We start from the raw sequence: 24,299 nt of genomic DNA on the forward strand, positions 1-24,299 counted from the left end.
ATAGTTAAAACAAATATTTTAAATAGTGAATAAAGTTTTAAATTTAAATATTTTAATTTATTTAAAAAAATATTTTTTTTTAAATCTTAATTATTAGATTATAAATTGAATATTATAATTATAGAGAAGACAATGAAAAATTTAAGAGAAACAATCACCAAAGACAAAATTTTATTATTTTTAATTTATAGTTGTTTAAGAATTAAAAATCAATTAGTTGTGAAAATAAATGTTAAGAGATAAAAATTATTATGAAATTATGTATAAGTAATGGTTATTTAATGATACATAATTTTGTTTAATATGTATGTATCTATAAAACAAATCAATAAATTAGTTTTTATTTCCTTAGTATTTTATCGATTGGTAATGAAAGCTTCAATTGTTTATTTCTTGATATTTGATTTAATACCTTAAAAATAAATATTTCAAAAGGCTTTTTAATAAATTAATCAGCTTATATATATTTACAATTTTAGATTATTAGCAGCATAGATAGATTGCACTAAATAGGATTAATCCCATAAAACATAAGTTAAACAAAAAATATAATTACATTCTTTCATATAGGTTTCGATAATGAATTAGGTAATTGCAGACATAAATATTGTTAATTAAGGATTATTCATTTAACTTTGGTTTGCATTGTTATAAAATTTGCATTTAATGCAAGAATATTTATTTATTTTTATAATTAAAGTCATTCCGTTAAGAATTTTAGTAAACCAATCTCCTCAAGTTGGCAAGAGCAAAATTTAAAAAAGCTATTTTGGAGCAAATAGGGAATAGAGAAAATATTTTGTATGAAGAATTTCTTTTAGTGGCTAAAAAAGTGAGTTTCCGTTTTAGTGATTAAAAGGATATCTTTGCTTTAAAGTATTATTTCAATGCGCATATGAAATTATAAGGAAATGGAGTACCTTTCTATGATTTGATTAATCGCTTAAGAGTAAAAGAAAAAAACAGATAAGAGCAATAGTAAATAAATATTTCAATAGAAAGTTACTTTATTCTTATCTTTAATTACTTAATATAAGTTTAATATACTTTGAAGTACCTGAGTCAAGCAATCAAAACAAATCTAATTATGAAAACGAAGAGCTTAAAAACATGTCATAATCTCAAGCTTTGAACAAATCTCTTCTTTGTAACAGCACAACTTAATCTAGAAGAGGTTCCACACTCTTAGAATCTTCATAAATGAGCAATTCTAAGAATAAATAGTTTAATGGTAATTAATCTATTTAAAAATATATTAAAAAAAAATAAATAAAAGAAATAATTCTATTCATTCTTATTTATCATGCATGCATGTTCAATGCAAATAATAATTATAATAATATTTATTTTACATTATTAAAAATCTTTATTGCAAAATATTTGTTCTGATAAAGAATAAATAAATTCTAAGCAGAAAGCTTTTTAAACCATATAATTAATTGATGACAAACTTATTTATTCATTTTAGTTCAAAAATATAGTTTGCTATCGATTTAGCTTACTTAAACAAAAATGAATATTACTTATAAAATGCAAAATAAAAATTAAAAAAAAACCATTTTTAAATTTAATAGAATAAATGTCAGTAACAAACACAAATAGATAAATTCCGATAGCTATTCTCTAGGAGCTTATAAAAAGCGATGTTTAAAGATCTGATTTAAAATATGTTATGGATTAGTTAAATAGCATGGAGAAAAGTTAAGGAGGTGAGGGCTAAGTTGATACTGATAAGTTTTGGTCTTCTTGCAAGAACTCTTTTGGTCCTTAGTAACAAGAAGTAATGAGGAAAGTAATAAATTATTGCTCTATTGATGGCTATGTAAGTTATGTTAAGCTAGTTGGTTTGAATAATGCTTACAATGAATTAACAGAAAGCGATAATGTCAGTAATCCATAAAATAAAATAAGCGCTTAGCGCGTTCAAACTGAGAACCCAAGACAAAAAAGGAGCTAATCTGTTGCTGGAGACTATGTCTTAACCTAGCCTTATAAAAAATTAAGTATCCCAGAACAAATATAAAACTTCAAAATATATGTGTAAGAAAGAATGAATGGCCCAAAAAACGCTTTTAATGTATTAGATAAAGATCTTAAAGGCTACTTTACCCAAAATGACTTTTTGATAGTATTTAAAAATAGCAGAAGTGAGCTTGGTCATTAAGAACTGATCAATGTTTTTAAATCCCTTAATTCAATATCTAGTAAAAAGTGTGGTCAAATAGATTTCTCTTCCTTTTATTCATTCTTTTAAATGCCTGTTGAAACTTTAATTTAATACTTGCCAGGCGGAAATCTGCATCACCCAAGTCAAAGTATAGAATAGCTACAATAAACTCAACAATTGTATCAGAACTAAAAACTTCTTACTGAATAATCATAAATCGAAGCTATGGCAAAAGATTATTTACCTACACAAGTTTCTGATTATGATGAGAGTCACTAATTTCTTACTCCTCTTAACTAAAAAAAAGCTATCAAAGTAATTAATTAAACTTCTTTAAACAAATATTTATTTTAGTTCATATAGTTTGATTCTCATTCTCCAAACAGAAATCTCATAGGAGAGTACAAGACAATGTACCCGTAAGACTACAGCAACAGTGGAGATAAATAAATAACTTCTTACGAAATGAAGAGAGTTGTAAAAAATAACCCTCTGGTTAGAAATCAAAGACACACAGATTTCAACTACAGAAGAAATGTTGATCCAGTACCCTCCGATATAAATCCAGATTACAGATATGGCATAGTAAAATAATAGGTTGACACTATGCAAAATCTAGTTGAAGGTAATTATGGAAGAGCTTGGTTAGAAAGTTCAATAGCAAATTAAAGGGAGAGAATACAGAGGATTGTAAATTCACGCGTAAACTAAAATAAATTTAGTAAAAATAATATTAATATTTATTAAAATATTTGTAAAAACAGAGAATGTCCCAAGAAAAATCTAATGAAAACACAGCTAATATAATTAGAACTGAATATATAAAAGATGGTATAAATTAAAGTCACCTCAGATCTATTTCAAACTAAAAAGAACAAACAAATAACTTATGGAAAATCACAAAGTTTAGAAATACATAAGGAAAAATAACAACAAATTGGTCACCTGAAGAACAAAATAGATTTCCTGCTAGACTTAAAACAGAAGGATAAGGCTTTAAAAACAATACAGATAATTACTAAGAGCTTCTCGAAGGATTTGTAGTAAATAAAGCTAATCTTATAAAATAAACAGACAGACAAAATAAGTCCGTGTTATATTGAGCCAGTCAATTTACCTACAAACTGTTTTAAAAAAATTATAGCAAAAGTTATAGCTAGTGAAATAACAAACAAAATTGCTTGTAAATAAATTAAATCATAAAAAAACTAATATAAATTATTTATTGTGTACTCAAAATAATGCTTTCTTTATAATGTCAGTTTTCAAAGTTATATCAAATTGTTAAAAAAGAAAGTAATGTGCGAAATTTAAATTGTTTACAATTAATTACAAAAATTTACACAAACAAGTTTTACTGAAAATAAAAGCTAAATCGTCTTTGTTCTTTCTATTATTTACTCTAATATTTGCGTAATCTAAAGATAAATTAATAATTTCAGAAAATTAAAAATTTGAAATTAAAAAACTTTGTATTTATCTATTACAAGTTCCCACCAAAATAAAATCAAAAATAAAATAAAAAAATTGATAAGTAGAACTTACATTTCTTTTTGTTAATCTAATATCTATCTATTTTAATTAGAGTTGTCTATTTCATAAAAAAAAAAAGAAATTTTATAGTTTGGCTATTGTATTTATGCCATATATTTAGTTTGCTATTTAAGAAGAATAATTCTATGTCAAATAAATCTGTATAAATTTATGGTGCAGAATTGTAAATTGAAAATAAAAAAACATTATTTGACGTAATTGTGACTTTTTTTAGTATAGTTGAATACGCACTAACATAATTAGAAGATTTATGCAAAAAAAAAGCGAATTAATTTTTTTGTAATTAATTTAAGAATAATTAATGAATTAAAAATGGAATAAAAGATAGATTTGGATATAACAATAGGAACCTATGATAATTAAGGCAATATAATAGATGAATAAAAACAGAATATTTCCATCAGTATTTAACCTGATTTTAATCAATAATAGTAACAAGAAGAAGGTGAAGAAATAGGGTAAGCAGTTAAAGGTTTTAAAACTACTATCGTATAAACTCAGATAAGTGATGATAAGTGTTGTATTCTAGAAGAAGAATCAATTTAATGATCCAATCTTTTATTTTAACATAAATTTACAAATAAAGAATCTGCTTAAATTAAAGTAGAGATGTTTGTAAGTTTAGGTACTGCCTTAATCAAAATTTAAATTATTCATAGCTCCAAAACTGTTTTTAATGTATGCTGAGTATTAAATATATGAAAGTGTTTACAAATAAATAGTAGTTTTTTCAAAAATATATCAATCATATTTAAAGGCAGCCATTCATTTTTAATGGGTATCAGAAATAACACTCATATGCCCCCTTAAATAAAGCTGCTTTATAAAGATGGAAAATATATCTCTAGAAAACTGAAAAAATGCTAAGTAGAAATAGGACAATATCATTTATGTATATAGAGTATGCTTAATTAGAGATTCATGCACACTTTATGGTTTATGAACTCAGAATAATAAAGGAAGATAATTTAAAAGAGTATAAGCTCACACTTAATCTTATATTTACATTATTACTAAAATATGTTAAACTAACTTATGCTTGTACAATTTAATTGTGTTTCATATTAATTCAATTATTTAAAACTATTTATTTATTAGTACTATTTTTAGAATTTTAACCTAATTTTTATTAATTAGAATAATCAACAAATAGGAAGATAGATAGATAAATAAATAAATAACAAAAAACATTTAATCAAAATTTATTTTCAATAAATTAATTATTGGTTTAAGATTTACTTGGCACTTTGCTTTATTGCTAATTTTCTTAGCTATGATTTCTTTATACTTATAATAATAATAGTGATAAATAAATGTTTTAGACTGGCTAGTAATAAAAAAGTAAAAGCTAGAGCATGTTTGACTAATTTAAATAAAGTAAATTATACAAATTTAAGACCATATTTAATTAACACAAATTATTTTTTTTTCAGTAAAAGTATCTAGATTAAAATATAAAAATTATTTTTTTCGATTGTTAATACTTATTATAGCAGATTTTCAATATTTATGTGCACTCACTACCCATCAATTAAAATATTATTTTAAACAATTCTTTTTTAAAGACAATTAAAATTTTAAAAAAAGTAAAAAGTTAAGAATAAAATATTTAAAATCACAAAAAAAGTTTTTTTATGGTTAAAACTAACAAAATAATTTCATGTTTTGTCAGAATTTTAAATAAAATTATTTACAAATTTAGTTGAGTTCAACTCATTAAATATATATAAAGTAATTAGGGTTTTATTACTCTTTAATTTTAATAAACAAAAAAATTTTCTATGATTTTTCTTTTGTGTAAATATTCTGAGTAATTAATTTGTTTACTATGATTCTAGAAATTAGATTTATTAAATAGAGGTTTTTTTTTTAGTTCTGAAACAATACTTTTATTCAAAAACTAAAAAAAGACTTAATTATGAATAGTAAATAATCTAAAATATTTTTTAAATACATTCAATTTTTTAAATTATTTTATTTAAATTTAATAATGAAATTTATATAAATTGGAAGAATTCAGAATTTATTTCTGATGAAATGTGCAATTTAAATGATGTTTCTAATAATAGAAGATTTAGAGAAGGTTTTTAGTTCAGCTTTCAAAATTATTTATGATGAATTTTTGTTGCAAAGAAAGATATAAGAAGAAGAAGTAATTAATATTTGTAAATAAACAATTAAATTTAAATAAAATAATTAGATATATTTATTATTAAATACCTAACAAAATTAGTATGGGAATATTAGCTGTTGCTTTAGTTTTGATTGTGATCAAAAAATTGTACAATTGGATTCAAATTAAGCTAGTCAAGCCAAACTTTGAAGGCAAGGTAGCCAAAAATTACTTATTGATTGGTTATTTATTTATTAATAAAACCAAATTACATTATTTGACATTACTAACTATTAGATTTATTTGAGAAGGGCCATAATTATAATTAATTTAAATAACAATTTGTTTTAAAAAATAAAAAAAAAGACTGTCTGGATCACTGGCGCGTCATCAGGTATAGGAGAATAACTTGCAAAAGATTTTTCCAGATTAGGAGCTTCATTGATCATTTCTTCTAGAAAGATTTAAGATGTAATAATTTAAATATTTGTACTTAAAGTAGATTTTTTAGCATGTTGATACAGAAATTAAAAAACAAATTAGATATAATAAATATCTTCATTATATATAATAAACAGATATTTTTAGAATATAATTATAAGCATATTGCTTGTTAATGTAAGTAACTCAAAGCAGTTTTTAGAAAAGAAATTATATATATAATTATTTTCTCAAATAAAGAAAGAAAAAACCCTTTTTTTTTGGATTAAGTGGGAGTTAAAAATATATGATGCATCCCTATTCATTGTTCAAAGAGCTAAAGTGATTTTTTTAAATAAATTAGTTAGAAAAAGTAAAGAGCTAATGCAAAGATCCTTCTAAGGTCACTGTTTTACCTTTAGATATGAGTAAAACTAAAGAGGTTATAAAGTAAACTGAAGATTTCATTAAGGATCTTGAAAAGCAAAATAAAAAACTTGATATTGTTATCGAAAATGCAGGAGTTTCTATGAGATCTGAATTTAAGGATTATTCATACGAAAATCACGAATACATGACTAATCTAAATTACAATGGACCTGTAGCTCATGTCAAGGGTTTGTTGGATCATTTTATAAGAAACAAATCTGGTCATATCGTCTTGATTAACAGTATTGCTGGTCTCCTTTCTCCAGGCATGAGAACCAGTTATGTAGGATCCAAGCATGCATTAAGAGGTTTCTTCGATTCTCTTAGAGCTGAGGTAATTATTTCTAAGCTATATAATCAAATAATATAAATATTATTATTTTGAAACTATTAGAATAAATATTCAAATAATTATTTTTATCATTTAAAAGGTTTCTGAATTTAACATTAAAGTTAGCTCAATTTATCCAGGGTATGTCTAAACCAACGTAAGTGCAAATGCTCTTTCAGGAGAAGCTGGATAATCATTTGGTAAGACTGATGGTAACATTTAAGAAGGAGAAACAATTGAAAAGTTTGCTGAACAAGCTATGTTGGCAATTTACAAACAAAAGAACGATGCTGTTATCACAAAGTCAATCAAGCATGAACTTGGTGTTTACATGCGTAACGTCTCTTTTGATTTAGTTCACTGGTTAACTCGCAAAAATGTTTAATAACAAAAAGATGCTCTCAAGAAAGCAGTTTGAAATAATAAAAAATATTTAATTTTAATTAGAAATAACTAATAAAATATAATCAATATTGTTAAAAAAATAAAATATTTTTTGTTTGTAATTCTTTTTTATGCTTAAAAACACTATAAAGTAGATAAATCAAAGAATAAATCAAAAATATATTCTTTATTCAAATTGATAATATGTTAAATAATATATTAAATAATACAAATTTAAAGCACAAAGCAAAAAAAAACAGCAATTAATTTTTGATGAAGAATAATTTAAATTTAAGAAAAATACTTTAATTTGTATGAAAAATAAAACATTTTTGTTTTTTATTCTTATTTTTATGGTTTAAAATTAAAAAAATAAATAAATAAATAATATATTTTTTATCTAATAGATAATTTTTTAAATGATATATATATTCAATAATACAAATTTTAAAACAGAGAACAGCAAAGTAGATAAAGAGTAATTTAAATTTAAGAAAAATAGTTTAATTTAATACAAAATAATACAATATTATTTGCTTGTTATTCTTTTTATGTTTGAAAACATAGAAAATAGATAAATGAATGAATGAATAAATAATTACATAATATATTTCTTAAATAATTTATTCAGTAATATAAATTTAAAAACACAAAGCAGCAAAAGTAGATAAAGAATCATTTAAATTTAATACAAAATAATAAAATATTATTTGCTTGTTATTCTTTTTATGTTTGAAAACATATAAAATAGATAAATGAATGAATAAATATATAATAATTTCCTAAATAATTTATTCAATCATACAAATTTAAAAACACTAAGCAGCAACAGTAGATAATAAATAATTTAAATTTTAGAAAAATATTTTAATTTAATATGAAAAATAAAAAATTTTTTGTTTGTTATTCTTTTTTTTATCATTTAAAACACTGCTAAATAGATAAATGAATGTATAAATAAATAATATATTATGTAAATTAATGGATAATTTGTTAAATAATCTATTCAATAATATAAATATAAAAACACAAATTACATACTTTAGATAAAGGATAATTTAATTTTAAGTAAAATATTTTAACTAAATGCAAAATAATAAAATATTATTTTCTTGTTATTCTTTTTATGTTTACAAAATAGATAAATCAATTAATAAATATGTTAAATATTTCTTAAATAATTTATTTAATAATACAAATTTAAAAACACAAAGCAGCAATAGTAGATAATTAATAATTTAAATTTAAGAAAAATATTTTAATTTAATATGAAAAATAAAAAAATTTTTGTTTGTTATTCTTTTTTTATCCTTTAAAGCACTGCAAAATAGATAAATGAATGAATGAATAAATAAATAATATATTTGTAATTTAATGGATAATTTGTTAAATAATATATTGAATAATACAAATATAAAAACACAAATTACATACTTACTTTAGATAAAGAATAATTAAATTTTAAGAAAAATATTTTACTTGAATAACTTTTTTAGGTGAATAAAAATCACTGAAGATAGATATTTCTACTATTATTTGTTTAATGAAAATATTTTTATAACTAAAATTTACAAATTTCTTTAGAGTTTGAATTTTTTTTAGTAAAATTAAACTTTTTGTAATTTATTATATTATTTAATTATTTATTTAATCAAATGCTCAAACTAGAATCTTATGAATTTGCTCAACTTTTAAATAGCTTTGCATTCAAGCTTTATCATGAAACAAGATTAAGTGATGAAAATCTTGTACTTTCGCCAGCTTAAATGATGATTTCCTTGAGTTTATTAGCCATGGGATCAGATTCAAATACTGAAAAACAATTTTAAGTGCTACTTGGTTATGGTGATCCAAGTAAATTAGGAAAATGTTTGCAGTAAGGTGTAAAAGAAGTATTACATTGGGTAGAGAAATTTAGTATCACAAGTATTTAAATAGAAAAGAGCTTGACAATTAAATAAACATTTCCATTATTTTTAAAGCAGTGTGGATTAGATTATGATATGTTTTTTGGGTAAGTAGATTTTGTTAAAGGCAGCTAAGCATATAAGAATTAAATTAATGAATACGCTGTCTAATAATTAGGAGTATAAAAATTGATACCTGATGGATATTTAAATTCTTTTGTAAGAGCTGTTGTTATAAATTCAATTCGTTATTAATGTGTTTTTCATACTCCCTTTTCTGAAAAGCTAACATAATAAGATACTTTTGTTATAAATAATCACACAACAAACTATAAAACGTTGCTAGTGGAGGTATTTATGATGAATTAAATTGAATTTTATAAATATTTTGATGATAAAGTAGCTACTTTTGTTGGTATTCCTTTGAAAGATTTTAGATTTCATTTGGATATCATAATCCCAAAAATCAACATTAAAGAATATGAAGCTCTTATCAATTATGCTGCTTACGTTTAATATATTCTCCAGTCAAAGAAAACTAAATTGCATTTAAAATTACCTCGCTTTAGAATTTAGTATTAACAAACAAAACCCTTTAAAGATATTTTAGTGGGAATGGGATTAGCTGACATCTTCTAAAGTATGAAAAGTGATTTAAGTAAAATTGAAAAAACAAAGAGTGCTTGTTTGAGTGAAGTATTGTCAAGACCTATCATAGAAGTTTTTGAAGACGAACTCAGTGCAGAATAATCACTAGAATTACCAAAATATACTCAGCCTCCAATAGTTGTAACTGTAAATAGACCATTTTTATATGCAGTTAGAGAAACATTAACAAATTCAATCTTAATATTTGGCAAGCTGATAGATCCAACTCAGATGGAATGAACTAAAAAAGCAGAAATAAATTTATATAAACCAACTAAAAAATAACAAAATCTAAAAATTAATTAATAAAAACAATTTTTAACTAATCCATAAATTAAAATAAATTAATGTATTAAAAAATTTTTTGAAAAATTCAAAAAAAATTAAACTATTTTATAATATTTTAGTTCATAAAAATTGATTCGAAAAAGAAATTCTATATTGAAAAATAGCAAATATTTTTATTGCTTACAACTTTATATCAAAAAGAGTGCTTAAAGTGATAAACTAAAATCGAAAATAATTAAAAAAATGTTACATTTTTTTAAAGAAGAAGGAAAAAAAAATAAATGATATTAATTTTTTTAGATTTTACAAAAATTTAGTAGAAATAAATAGAAAACAAAAGTTTGAATTGTTGATATGAATAATGACTTTATAATTTTATTTTCTTAAAAATCTTAAAAGTGCTAAATAAATCTATATTTTTAAACAATTAATTTTTGGAAGAATTATAAGTACTCAACAAAGTTTTTGAATTTTTAAATTATTATTAAAAAATTAAAATTCTTAATTTTATTTTATTAATTATAAATTTATTTAAAAAACAATTAAAAGTAATGTTCTTTTTTTTGCTCTTTAACAACAACCCAAATATTTAAGGCTAAAATAAATATAAAAAATTAAAGTTAGTCAATATAACTTAATCACAGAAATATTTAATAATATGTTTGCTTCATTTTGGTTTTATTTTATTTTTAATATTTTAACTCAAATAATTAGGGTAAAGAATATATTAAAATATTTTATTTATCATCTTTTTATGTTATCTTGAATTGGTTAAGAATTTTATTAATTATAAAATATTAAATAAAAATATTAAGTAATTTTAATTATATTAAAAACAAACTTTCAATTTTTGTTCACATTATGGATGGATGATTTTAGTTTTTTGAATAATTATTATTACTCTAAAGTTTTTAACTTTGTTCGAAATCAATTTATGAAATCTGTTGAGATTTATATATTTTTATTCCTATCTAACTAATTATTTTGTTGATTTTAAACCTTCGAGTTTCCTTTAGCATAAATCTTTTGATCTTCATTTAGATTGTTTACAAAAAACTACTCATCATTTTCATAGAATTTCTAACCTTAAATTTTAATTAAATTTTATTGATTTTTCTAGTTTTTATTATTTTAATTTTAGTCATTTAAATTGTGAAGTTGTGAAGGTAATTTTTTAATTCAAATTTATTAAAATTATTTTTTTACTTTTGTTTATTTTTTTATTTCAATTAAATAAAAAAATAATTTAAATATATAAATGTTTTATAAATTTTATTGAAAATAAATAAAACAATAATAATTTAATTGAGAAAATATGAAAATTAATATAAAAAATTTTACAGAATCAATTAGCTTTCAAAATAAAAAATTCCCTATTCCACTGTTTATATATATCTTTTTGCTTTAATAAAATATTATATGAAAATGATTAATAATAGTTTGAAAATGGGTAGTAGACTTTTTTATCTTATATGATATGCAATATACCAAATGCCAATTTTAAACACATATCATAGGATTGGAATATTCTTAAAAGAATGCTCTCTTAATATATAAATAATCTAGAATAGATTTTAATTTAGTCTTTGTGGTTCATTTCTAAGGTTATTTAATTTTTGGAGTTAAAGTTGAAATTTTAAATAAAGTTAATTAGCTACTCTCTTTTTAAATCATTTAATTTTTTATTAGAAACTTGACAGCATATTAGAATCACTTCTTAGCTATCAAATTCATCAAATTCAATACTTTAATAATCATTTTAGTCTTGTAAGGTTGTAGGAAATTAAGTTGTAAATTTTAGATCACAATTTTTTTCAGGAGAACTTGAATTGTTAATGTTTATTTATTCAAACAGTTGAGTGATTCTAAATTTTAATTTATTAATTTCTGAATTTGTTTAGTTATTAAACGATTATATACTTAATATTTCCTTAAGAAATACATTTAAATTATTTTATACACACTCTATGTATTATTTAAGTTAATTTTCATCTTCTAAGTCATACTCAAGCATTTGAATGTTTAAGAACTCATTATTTTAAATTAGCTATAAAAAGTCATCTCCATTTCTAATAGCATCAAAAAATGAAAATAATTTAGAATCATTCTCATTTTTATTGTTCATACTTAGTTAAGAAAGCATATCTTGTTATTTTTTTTAATCTTCAGCAATCATTTATTAATATTTTATTTTTATTTTAATATGGTTATTTTAATTTTTTTTTTGGAATAAAACCATTTAAAGATATCCATGAAATTTCTCTTTTTTATATTCATGTTGTAACCGATTAATTTTATTTAAAGATGTAATCTCAGCTGTAAAAAATAATTACTAACTTTATTTATTTCTCTTTATTAAAAATTAAAAGAGCATTTTAGATTTATTACCTGTAATTTATTTTTGATTTTTATAAAAAAAGATATAAAAAAATATCAAATTTTAATAACGTCATCATTTATTTTATTTATGATAATAATCTTTAATTTAGTTAGAAAAATTATTAAATAAAATAAATGAGAAAATGATTTATTTTTTATTTATCTTGAAAGTAATAAATACTTCTAGGTCATACTCAAAAAAAAGCATTTGAATGTTTAAGAACAAATTATCTTAAATTAGCTAAAAAAATCATCTCAGTTTCTAATAGCATCAAAAAAAAAAAATTTTTTAAATGTAATCTCAGCTAAGAAAACTAATTACTAATATTTCTCTTTTTTTAAAAAAATTCATATAGTTTGTAATTAAAAGAACACTTTAGATTAATTATGTCGTATTTTATTTTTGATTTTCATAAATAATGTAATTTTCTTACTGACGTCATTATCTATTTTACTTATCATCATAATGAACTAATTTAGTTAATTAAATAAAATAAATCAGAAAATTATTTATTTATCTTGAAAGTAATAAATGGAAGGAACACTTTTTCTTTCAAAACATTTAACTTAATAAATTTTCATACAATAAGTGTAATCATTAAATTCTTAAATTATGATTTTTATTGAAAAATTACTTACACTTAAATAAAAAGAAGCGACCATTAATAAATAGTTAAACTATTTTTGATATAAATATATTTTTTCTCTTATTTATTTGCGATTAGAGACTTTTAAGGAATTCAATAAGATATTAATTAATCAATTATCCAAATACATTTTTTAAAAAGAAAGATTATTCTCTTAAGTAAAAATAAATTAATTGTAAAACATAAAAATTTTATTGTTTTTTTTGTTTTTAAAAATTATTTGTTTGTTTCATTCAATCTTTTAAATAACTCTTATTTTATTTCTAAAAATTATTTGTTTGTTTGTTTGTTTGTTTGTTTGTTTGTTTCATTCAATCTCTAAAATAACTCTTATTTAATTTCTCTAAAAATTATTTATTAATAAAATGTTATTCTCTAATATAATAAAATAATATTTTTAATGTTAATGTAAGTTTCAGATTAATTTAAAGATGTTTTACAAATTTAAATTTATCAAATGCTTCGAAGCAAGCAAATGTTAAAATTAGATCTTTTTATAATTTCTACTATGTGTAATTTGTTAGAGATTTAAATATAATTTGTAAATTTTTTAATTTTTAAGAAATGAATACATGATTATTTAAAAAATATAAATATCTTACTATTTCTTAACAAACTTGGTAATAGTATTTGATTTTTATGTATAACTAACTATTTTATTTTATCCTGTAATATAAAAAAATATTTAATTTATTTGATAATAATAAAACTAACCTTTTTAAAAAAATAATTATTAAAAATTATGTATTAATAAAATAGTTGTTATTAAAATAATTTTATAAAATTATATCTGTAATAAATATGTAAATTTAAGATTAATTTAAAGTTACTTTAAAAATTAAATTTATGAAATGCTTCGAAACAAATATTAAATTTAGATATTTTTATAATTTCTCCAATTCATTAAATGTGAAATTAGTTAGAGATTTAGATATAATTTGTAAATTTTTTAATAATTAAGAAATAAATACATGATTATTTAAAAATATAAAGAACTGACTTTTTCTTAACAAACTTGGTTTTAGTATTTGAATTTATGTATAACTAACTAACTAACTAACTAACTAACTAACTAACTAACTAACTAACTAACTAACTAACTAACTAACTAACTGACTATTTTATTTTATACTATAATATAAAAAAATCTTTAATTTATTTGATAATAATACAACTAACCTTTTTTAAAAAATAATTGGCATATTAAAAATTATTTGTTGTTCGCTCCAATCTCTATAACAAAGAACTCATATTTTATTTTAAAAAATTATTAATTAATAAATGTTGTTATTAAAATAATATAATAAAATTATATCTATAATAAAAATGTAAATTTGAGATTAATTTAAAGCTACTTTAAAAATTTTAATTTATGAAATGCTTCGAAACAAATATTAAAATTAGATATTTTTATAATTTCTCCAATTCATTAAATGTGAAATTAGTTAGAGATTTAGATATAATTAGTAAATTTTTTAATTATTAAGAAATAAATACATGATTATTTAAAAAATATAAAGAACTTAATATTTCTTAACAAACTTGGTTTTAGTATTTGATTTTATGTATAACTAACTATTTTATTTTATCCTGTAATGTAAAAAAATATTTAATTTATTTGATAATAATACGACTAATCTTTTTTAAAAAATAATTGGCAAGTAGATACAATAACTAGTAACTTAATTTTTAAATATTAGTGTAACACCCTCTAAATATATTAACTGTAAAAAATATCATTAGGTTTCAATAAGACTTCAGGTATATTCAATAAGAGCTTTAATTAGATTTTTATAATATTTTCTTAATTTTCATATGATTTTCATAAAAAAATTTATTCATTTGATATTGGCTCTGAATCAAACATTATAACAACTAGAATGTAATAGTACATATTTGATAATGTGTGTATAGTTATTTTATCAGTTAAATTAGAATATTATATTAGTTTTTTCATATTTGTCTTGGGGAGGGTACTTGCAAACTTTTTTTGACGGGTAATAATTAATTAGAAAAAAATAATCCTATATCCAGCCAGTTCTCAAATTCTAACTAACTTATTCATTAAGAATTATATTTTATATTGAAATTTTTAATATATTTTTGGTTAAGCTTGAAGAAGAACATTTAGAAAAAAGATGAAATTTACACTTCGACTAATAAATAAGCTAAACATCTTACCAAGTTAATATTTTGTTATGGTATTGATTCAGTGCTCAAACAAATAACTTAAAATTTAAAAATAAAAATTAGAATACTAAACAAAAGTCTTTTAATTTGAAATTTTAATAAAAATTAGAATACCAAAATATAAAACATGAAAAATGCTTTTTATAAAAATTGGTATTTTATATTAATTATCAAATTAGTTTATTAAAAATTATTTTTATAGTTTCTTTTTTTTTGATATTTATTCACACTTATTCATTGGTAAGAATTATATTGAAATTTTTAATATATTTTTTGGTTAAGCTTGAAGAAGAACATATGGAAAAAAGATGAAATTTATCTTTCGACTAATAAATAAACTAAACATCTTATCAAGTTAATATTTTGTTATGGTATTGATCCAGTACTTAAACAAATAACTTAAAATAAAAATAAAAATTAGAAAACAAAAGAAACTTCTTTTAATTGAAATTTTAATAAATTTAGAATGTCAAAATATAAATATGGAAAATGCTTTTATAAAAATTGGCATTTTATATTAATTATCAAATTAATTTGTTAAAAATAATTTTTTTAGTTTATTTTTGATATTTAATCACTCAATATTCATTCTATAATTTATAAATTATTTAAAAAATGAGAATATTTTATTATTGATTTGATTAGGGATTGATGATGAAATATTTGAAGATGCAGAATGTTTAATTTTTCATATTTGGCTTTTTTATGTCCCGTGAACCAACCTTCATCTCTTTAAAAGTTTATCAAAAATCTTCTAACAAACTAAAAATATTTTTAAAATTTAAATTTTATTTATAATAATTTAAAAATAAAAATTATTAATTATAAAACTATTAACAAAAGAGGATAAAAGTATTGATAGTAATAAATTAATCACTATAAACAAATTAATTAAGTAGAAGCAAATAGATTTTTATGTTATTTCTGATTTATAGAAATTTAATCAAATTTTTATTAAAAACTAAAATTAAATACATAATTAATAGATTTAAAGATGAATTTTCAATTTATTTTTATTACTTTTTACTTCATTTTCTTTAATTTTTGGAAGATTTTGGTAATTGATAACATTAGATTTGTTTTATAATAAAATGAGTAAATTAATTTTGTTTTGCTTAATAAATAAATAAATATTTATGAATTTAGGTTACATTATATTTCTTACATTTCTATTCATTATCCAGAATAATAGCAAACAAAGCGGTATTTTATTGTAGCATGTATTGAATAAATTTTGATTTATATTTTTTAGAAATGGATTAATCAAATATTAATTATTTAATATAGATTTATGATTATTGATTGAATCATTAAATTAAAGATTTTTTAATTATTAGCTTTCTAAAATCAAAACTAAATATTTAGTGTAAACATTAATATTTCTATATAAAAAAGATTTAGATTCAATTTTAATATTTTTGAAAATCAACCTTAGAGAGTATGAATTAGCAGGAGAGAATTAGTGTGAGTTATAATTACAAAGAAACAGATACTTCATCAAATAACTAAAATTAAGCTTACTCATCGAATGTAACTGAGATCCCAAGCAATTTAGAAATATTTTTAACTTAAAGCAGAATTCTGGACTATTATACATTACAAAAATAAATAGATGAAGAATAAGCTTAAGATGAAAAAAGTAATGTGAAGTATATCAAGGTACTTGAATTGTGCTCTCAGTTTTTAAGCAAGTAGAAGGAAATATTTATTGTAAGAGATTATGAATGCTGCTCAAAACATTTATTTAGACAAAAAGTTTTTCATAAGTCTGAATAAATATCTTCAATGACAGTAGAATTTCCAAGAAATGATTGCATAGGAGCACTTTCTAGGTGCTTAAGAAATCTATTTTTTGAGCATAAAGAGTCTCTAAATGGGGCTTCTTCTCCATAAGATAATTTGAGAATTTAAGTATTTGGAAAAGCTAAGCTTGGATTAGTAACTATAGGTGGAATTCCAATAGGTAGATTTGAAGCTATTTATCCTTCAGTTTGCAAGTCTATATTTTGTAATGCTTCTATTAATGTAGAAGTGGAAGCTTTTTATGGAGAAAAAAGCTAAATTACAATTGAAAGAGATGCAGATAATAATTAGCTTTTCATCGAAACACTTTGCTCCTGTTTTTGCTGCTTATACAATTCAAAGTAAATGAGAATCTTTAAAAATGGTAATCAAGTAAATACATTCTCTATTGACAGGTCTTGCTGGCATCATTTTTTACAGATTTGTTGTTCATCTTGTGTAAATGCTAAGTGGGAGGTAACTTAAATGCCAATGAGTACTAACTTGCTCAGTGATTTAGAAAAGGTATTAATTATAGCATCCTGGTTATATCAAATTGAATACACAAAGTGAGATAATTAATAAATGTTAAAATGATAAAATACAAATTTCTCCATGAATTAGATAATCTATCCTTTATTCCTGATAAAGTTTTTTATGGATATAAGGAATGCTTATAAGGATTTGTTTTTTTTTTGATTAGATTTTTTCGATGTAATCAAAACCCAAAGCAAAAAGAATATCAAACATATCAATACACTCATAATCAGTTTACTAAATTAATATATAAAACTTAACTATAATAATCCTAAAATTTAAACACGAAGTTGTAACAGCAAGAGCTGTCCTTTATATTTATTGTAATCTACTTTAAAAATAATTTACTTTAATGTACATTAAAAATTTAGTTCTAATTGAGAATAATTATTTTTAACCAAAACATACATACATAAAATTGAGAAATATACTTTTTTTTAATAAACTCTTTAAAAGTATATTCTCAATTCACATTTACAGTCTATATTAATTTTTTATTAAAAAATTCAAAAATGGTTGAATTAATTATTTCTTGTAAATTCAACTAATAAAAAAATTAAATTTAGTAGCAATTTCTTAAGAAATAATTTTTATAAGATCAAAAAAGTATTATTTTAAACTTTATTTTTTATTAAAACGTTTAATTCTACACTCAAACCTTAATTGCGGCCACCTTAATAGTATGAGAAATCGCTTATTGTTGGCAAACTTAAAAATAATTTTATAAAAAAGAATTCACAAAAAGCCTTGATATGTTGAACCTTAAATATAATTTAACTAAAAATGTTTGTATGAACAGTTAGTTATCACTTTAGATAATTTTTTTTATGTTAAAAATGCTTTGATTTATACAGGAAATATTTAGCTTTTATGAAGAAGAACAAATTTTATAATAAATTTTAAAACTCAAGATTTATATTTTTAAACTATCTTAATTGTAAAATATCTTGTTTTAATAAAATATTTAATACTTAAACTAAAATAAAATAAAAATATGTTAAATCAAAAACCATTTTAAATACATTTTATACATATTTGAATGCACTAATTAATTTGATTTAAATCTTGAATAGTTTATTATTTAATCTTTAGTCTTTTGTTTCATGATAAACATATAAAAGTGGAAAAAGTAATTTTCTTTGATGTAGAAATTTATTTTAATTTTAGCAGGTAATAAAAAGGAAAGAATATCAAAATATCATATTTGATTCTTAATTGATTAAAAAAATATTTATCTAATTTAGTTAATATAAAAAAAATCTAATTTGTCATTCTAAAAAATTACTTATTTTGAATTTATTTTCTTTATTTTTTTTTGTATTTTCTGAAAATAAAAGTTTTAGATATTTTAATAACATTAACTAAATCAATTAGATCTCAATCTCTTTACATAAAAAAACATCAATTTAAAAAATGGAAAAATTTGAGTTGAAATGCCCGAAGCATCCGTAGAAAAAAATAAAGTTTTTAGTAAATTCAATTTATAATGACTAATAAGTACTAATTTGCAGTAAATGCATTATTGACTCTGAAATTAGAAAAGGAGAGTTCATTTTAATATCCTAAATTATGCAGCAAGGTGATGATAACTTAATTTAAAAATGGCCTCCTTTAGAAGATAGCTAAATCATTAAAAAGTTGGTTGATTTAACATAAGAAAATAACAACATAACTTTGATGAATAATGTTAATGGTTTTTTTGAAGATCTAAAATAGAAAATTTTAGAAAAAATAGGTACAATTTAAAAAATAGTTATGACAAAAGCAAGCGATTTGAGCAACTAAAATGAATAAATCATTTAAAAATATAAAGAGATATCCCAAATACATCAATTAAGGTAATTATTAATGAACGAGAAAAAACAAGATTATAATAATTTAGAATAAAAATGTAAATAGCTTATCAAAGAGTTGGAACTATAAAAAGAAAAAAACTAGCTCATTTTTTAAGAATTATATTTCAATATGAGTTAAGTAGGAAAAGATATAGATTTTTAAAGTACTAATGTAATTTAAGAGTAAATATTGCTGCTTTTAGATAGATTTAATTTTCTTTAAGAGAAATAAAATGAAGAGTAAGAAGAAATAGATAAAAGAGCGAATTCTTAACTCCTAAACAACAAACCAACTATTTAATATGAAAAAATAAACAACTCAGATAGAATTTATAAATTAATCTCAAATGAATCAAATTATTGCTCAAAGTAATTTTTAAAAGATATAAAATAGATTCTCAAAAGTATAGAGCCCTTACTATCCTAAATTGAAGCATAAGATATTTATCAAAAAGATAAGGAGCCTATAAAATTTAAAAATTTAAAGAAGGAGAATATGGAAAAGATAGAAAGCTATGCTCAACATATTTATAAAATTAATTAAAAGAAAAAATAATATATCAAATAAATAGAGTAATCTAAGCAAATAAAAGAAATAAATAAAATTCTCAATTTCAGATTAAATTATTTAACTGATTCATTCAAAAATAATTTTTACGAATATTTGATAGAGACTTATCCCTTTTTGAGTTCGATAGATGTTGACCAAATTACTACTTCAAGTGAAAACATTTCAAGTCTTCAACAGTTAAATGATCAAGAAACAAATGAATTAACCCTATTAATTAAGAAAAGACTTGAATTCAATTAATAGAATGTAAGTGATTCTAAATATATTGTAGATTAGCTTTATTAATAGCTTTCTATATATATCCCATAAAATGATATAAGAAATCTATTCTCAAGATTCCCAATTTTCGATTTAATCAAGATAAATAGGACGATTGATATTTTATAAAAAATTTACTTTTATGAGGATTCAAATAAGAATGAATTACTAATTAAAAAGCATTCAAATAACTAAATAACAATTGAATCAAACAATTAAATATAATTTAGTGTACTCTGTTTGCAAAATTTTACTTTTGAAAAGAACAATAGATATATTATTAGAATTAAAGTTGAATAATAGCGTTATTATTCTGAAATTTAATTTAGTGTTGGTTTATTGTATCAATCTCGATATTTAAAGTATTTTAATTACTAGAATTCGCTTTAAAGTAAATTCATATATAAAAATCATTCCTTATTTAATATTTTATCTCAAGCTTAATAAGTACCCTTCTCAAATGGAAATTAAATAGAAATTAGAATCCATATAAATGAGTCTATATTTGAAGTTTTAGATTATCCTAACTATAATACTAAAATAGTAATGATGAATTATCAATCTAAATATTAGCTTCAAAGCTAATTTAATCACAAACTATTTTTAAATCTATACAAAAATGCAAACATATCTATTATGGAAGCTTATATTGATAAAGAGTAATAATGAATGAATGATTGATTGATTGGTTGGTTGATTGATTGCTTATTCAAAAATAGTAAAAATCTAAGTTAACTAGTTTACTATTTTAATATGAGCTAACATTTTAAAAATTTCATTTTACAATAAATTTAATTAGAAGTTCTAATTTGAAAAACTAATTAAATTTATTTGTATTTTAAAAATGAATTTGTTACTAATTTCAAACACCAATTATATTTATTTGTATTTTAAATAAGTATTTGTTACTTCTATTTTTATAAAAAAATTAATATTAAAATCATCTTTTTTATTTTAAATATAAATTTATTAAAAATTAAATTTTTTATTTCTTAATTAGGGTAGGTACACTATCTTAAATTAGAAATTATTTTAATTAGAGAGTGGTATATATGGATTTGAACCTACAGCAAAATATTTTTAATTATTTAATAAGGATATTATTAATTATATAGTTAGTTTATAAAAAACCAATTGATTATTAAAAGTTCTCATTAAAGAGTTTTCAAATACATATATATATATATATATATATATTCATTTTTTTTTAATCATTATATATTTTAAATATGCTCTAATTTATACTTTTTTTAATAAATAAAAAGAAACTTGTAAAAATGAAACGATTAAATTAAAATTATTAAATTATTTTCTTTATATTTTTAGTATTTCCATAGTAAATGATTCCTACCTGTCACTGTTTGTATGTATTCCAACTATAAATTACTATCTTCAAAAAAATTTAATTTATTAATCTAAAATAATAAAAAATATTTATTGAAATACTATTGGTTCTCATATGTTATTACCCATATTTATTAATCCCTACTTTTTTTATATTATTATTTTTTTGAAAATTTTGAGCAAATTTAATGGTGCACATAATACCTAAAATAGATAGATTTCACTGTATTTATTTAAAAAAAAAACTATTAATAAACTTTGACTGTATTTTTAAATTACTAATATTTATTTTTTTTTTTGCTAAATACACAAACATAAATATAGGCATATTTTATTTATGGGTTTGAATTAAAATACATAGAGTAGTAAAGAAAATCATTTGAAGTATTATATTAGTAGAATAATATAACTCTAAAACACCTTATATATAATTTTAGTAATGGATATTTATTTATTATTATTATAGATTTGTATAGAAAAATACTTTTAAGATAAATAAAAATTATAATTATTTTTATCATTTTTTATGAAAATAATTTTTTCTCTTTTGATGAACTAAATTTTTAGAATCAACTCATGAAAAAATCTGACTTATGATATAAAGAGTTTTAGACTGGGGAATGTATCTTACGGAATCTACTTCCTCTGTTAGCCAATTGATATTCAACAGTGAGTGTTTATGGCTAGCTATTCTTATTTTAGTTTTGTTAAATAGTCTACTATTAGATCACCTTTTTAAAACTCTTTTTAGTGTTACTTAGTTCTTTTTCAAGCATTTTAGCAAACCCATCCTAGAGGTCTTTGAAGATTTTGGAGTTGTGGTAAAATTAAACTTTATTATTATTTAATTGTTATTGATTGTTTGCATTATTATTACTGTTACTGTTATTAGCAGTATTTATTCCTCCTTGGATATTGGTTTAAAATGAGTTTACAAAGTTATTGCTTGGATTCTATCCACTTTGGTTGTCTTAGTTTTAAGCATTTTAGTTTAAAGATGAGCGATTTTCAACTGCTTGCAAATTTTATTGTAAATTTTAGAGTTGTTAGTTTTTGATATCTTTTTTACACTTTTCACATTTTTAGCAATTGTAGGGATCAGAATCTAAGTATCTTATAAATTACTCGAAAGTCTTTTAACCTGTTAGCTTTTTCCAAAGTAAACATATTTTTACAGATCTTTTAAATTTTTGTTAAGGAGTGTCTTAGCCCTTGGTGCTTTGCTGGTGGAAAGTACGCATGTGGAGGAATTACTCAAAAAATTTGATATATTCGATACAACGGAAGAAACATACGCTCAAAGAGACAGGATTGATTTGTTCTGAAATAGAGTTAATCATATTTTCAAACTAGTGTAACATAAGTTTAAAGGTATTTTTGAGTTCATCAAACCAGAGATCAGAGTCATTTTCAGTTATTTTCTCAATGTAGTTCTTGAGCATGACAAAATATTCTTTTATTTTTAACAAACTTTCAAATTAGCTCATTAAGATTGGGTCTACTCTATTTCTTGTGTTGCTAATATTCAAAAAGTCTAAGCTCATCAAAAATGTGTAGAATTCATCATAGTTTGTTTTATCTTTTGTTTTGTCTAATAAATCTAAATTTTAGATGTGTAAAGTAGGGCTCTTTTTGTCATCTTCTTGGTCTTCAGCAACGTTATTATAAACTGAAAACTTGCGGACATTTTCTTGTTAACTTTGATACTTTTGAACTGTTGAGCTGCTATTCATTCCATTTTATATTACAGTATTTCTCTACTTGCTATCAGTAGGTGACCTATCATCATTCATGTTAGAATCTGGTTATGAAATGAGTCCTTAAAACTCATGAAAATCAAAAATCAAATATCCATCAAAGTTATTATCATTCTTAGATTTGTTTTGTTGAGAAGCTGGAGCTTGGGAAGCTGTAGCTGGCGTTTGATTCATTTCTAATAAAAAATAATTTGTATTAAATGAACAAATATAATAAAAAAAATATTTTCAGCTAAATAGCAATTAAAAAGATTTATTAAGAATTCATTTTTGTTTTATTTTAAATTAATTCAGGACAATACAATTTGGTTACAAGCTTTTACATCATTCATTTATTCAAATTGTTTTTATCAAAAAGTTAATGAGTTATTTATCTAAATGAATTAATTCAAGAGTTTGATTCATCTAAATTAATATAAAGATTATTTACATAATGAGTTAGTTACAGTTGGGATATTCTACTATTTTTGTTGAGTTTAAAATTTTCTTTCTAAATGCTATTAGTTTGTTTAGCTACAAGCTATTATGAGCTTTAACGAGAATAATTATACTTTTTTGCTATAAATAAATTGTTAAAATTGATTAAAATCAGTGATTTGAGCTTTTATATTTATTTATTATAAACTAAAATCTGTTTATTGGAAGGAGAATAATTAAAAAAATTTCGATCATCATCTAATATATATATATATATATATATATATATATATGTCAATATTTAATTCGATTTCGTTTCTTAACTAATTTCAACTTCTAGT

General features: G+C 20.8%; 8 protein-coding genes across 8 annotated transcripts; 5 read left to right on the top strand and 3 right to left on the bottom strand. All coding sequences in view use genetic code 6, as the record gives it.

Annotated features, from left to right (window-relative positions):
• Positions 1-579: 579 nt before the first annotated feature.
• Positions 580-3,270, top strand: TTHERM_00039030 (hypothetical protein; the record flags this gene model as incomplete). Its single annotated transcript, XM_972111.2, has 6 exons — positions 580-588; positions 701-978; positions 1,038-1,231; positions 1,575-2,482; positions 2,531-2,869; positions 2,932-3,270. 6 exons carry the CDS (start codon positions 580-582, stop codon positions 3,268-3,270), a joined length of 2,067 nt encoding a protein of 688 aa, XP_977204.2.
• Positions 3,271-4,033: 763 nt separating this feature from the next.
• TTHERM_00039040 (hypothetical protein) lies at positions 4,034-4,270 on the top strand (the record flags this gene model as incomplete). Its single annotated transcript, XM_972112.1, has 1 exon — positions 4,034-4,270. The coding sequence occupies one exon, from the start codon at positions 4,034-4,036 to the stop codon at positions 4,268-4,270; it is 237 nt and encodes a 78-aa protein (XP_977205.1).
• Positions 4,271-5,955: 1,685 nt separating this feature from the next.
• TTHERM_00039050 (enoyl-(acyl carrier) reductase) lies at positions 5,956-7,432 on the top strand (the record flags this gene model as incomplete). The annotated part of the gene is made up of 4 exons (XM_972113.3): positions 5,956-6,051; positions 6,201-6,305; positions 6,619-7,017; positions 7,115-7,432. 4 exons carry the CDS (start codon positions 5,956-5,958, stop codon positions 7,430-7,432), a joined length of 918 nt encoding a protein of 305 aa, XP_977206.1.
• A 1,621-nt stretch (positions 7,433-9,053) lies between these two features.
• TTHERM_00039060 (proteinase inhibitor I4 serpin) lies at positions 9,054-10,193 on the top strand (the record flags this gene model as incomplete). The annotated part of the gene is made up of 1 exon (XM_972114.1): positions 9,054-10,193. The coding sequence occupies one exon, from the start codon at positions 9,054-9,056 to the stop codon at positions 10,191-10,193; it is 1,140 nt and encodes a 379-aa protein (XP_977207.1).
• Positions 10,194-16,042: 5,849 nt separating this feature from the next.
• Positions 16,043-17,348, bottom strand: TTHERM_000039088 (hypothetical protein; the record flags this gene model as incomplete). Its single annotated transcript, XM_012797166.1, has 3 exons — positions 16,043-16,219; positions 16,888-17,043; positions 17,121-17,348. The coding sequence occupies 3 exons, from the start codon at positions 17,346-17,348 to the stop codon at positions 16,043-16,045; spliced, it is 561 nt and encodes a 186-aa protein (XP_012652620.1).
• A 95-nt stretch (positions 17,349-17,443) lies between these two features.
• Positions 17,444-17,671, bottom strand: TTHERM_000039089 (transmembrane protein, putative; the record flags this gene model as incomplete). The annotated part of the gene is made up of 2 exons (XM_012797167.1): positions 17,444-17,583; positions 17,641-17,671. The coding sequence occupies 2 exons, from the start codon at positions 17,669-17,671 to the stop codon at positions 17,444-17,446; spliced, it is 171 nt and encodes a 56-aa protein (XP_012652621.1).
• A 1,518-nt stretch (positions 17,672-19,189) lies between these two features.
• On the top strand, positions 19,190-21,109 carry TTHERM_00039090 (hypothetical protein; the record flags this gene model as incomplete). The annotated part of the gene is made up of 2 exons (XM_972117.2): positions 19,190-20,831; positions 20,880-21,109. 2 exons carry the CDS (start codon positions 19,190-19,192, stop codon positions 21,107-21,109), a joined length of 1,872 nt encoding a protein of 623 aa, XP_977210.2.
• Positions 21,110-22,353: 1,244 nt separating this feature from the next.
• TTHERM_00039100 (hypothetical protein) lies at positions 22,354-24,194 on the bottom strand (the record flags this gene model as incomplete). The annotated part of the gene is made up of 2 exons (XM_972118.2): positions 23,972-24,194; positions 22,354-23,717 (listed from the first exon to the last, which is right to left on the bottom strand). Exon 2 carries the CDS (start codon positions 23,713-23,715, stop codon positions 22,354-22,356), a length of 1,362 nt encoding a protein of 453 aa, XP_977211.1. The 5' UTR covers positions 23,716-23,717; positions 23,972-24,194.
• Positions 24,195-24,299: the final 105 nt, after the last annotated feature.

The sequence above is a fragment of the Tetrahymena thermophila genome, assembly GCF_000189635.1.
Source record: "Tetrahymena thermophila SB210 genomic scaffold scf_8254667, whole genome shotgun sequence".
Lineage (NCBI taxonomy): Eukaryota > Ciliophora > Oligohymenophorea > Hymenostomatida > Tetrahymenidae > Tetrahymena > Tetrahymena thermophila.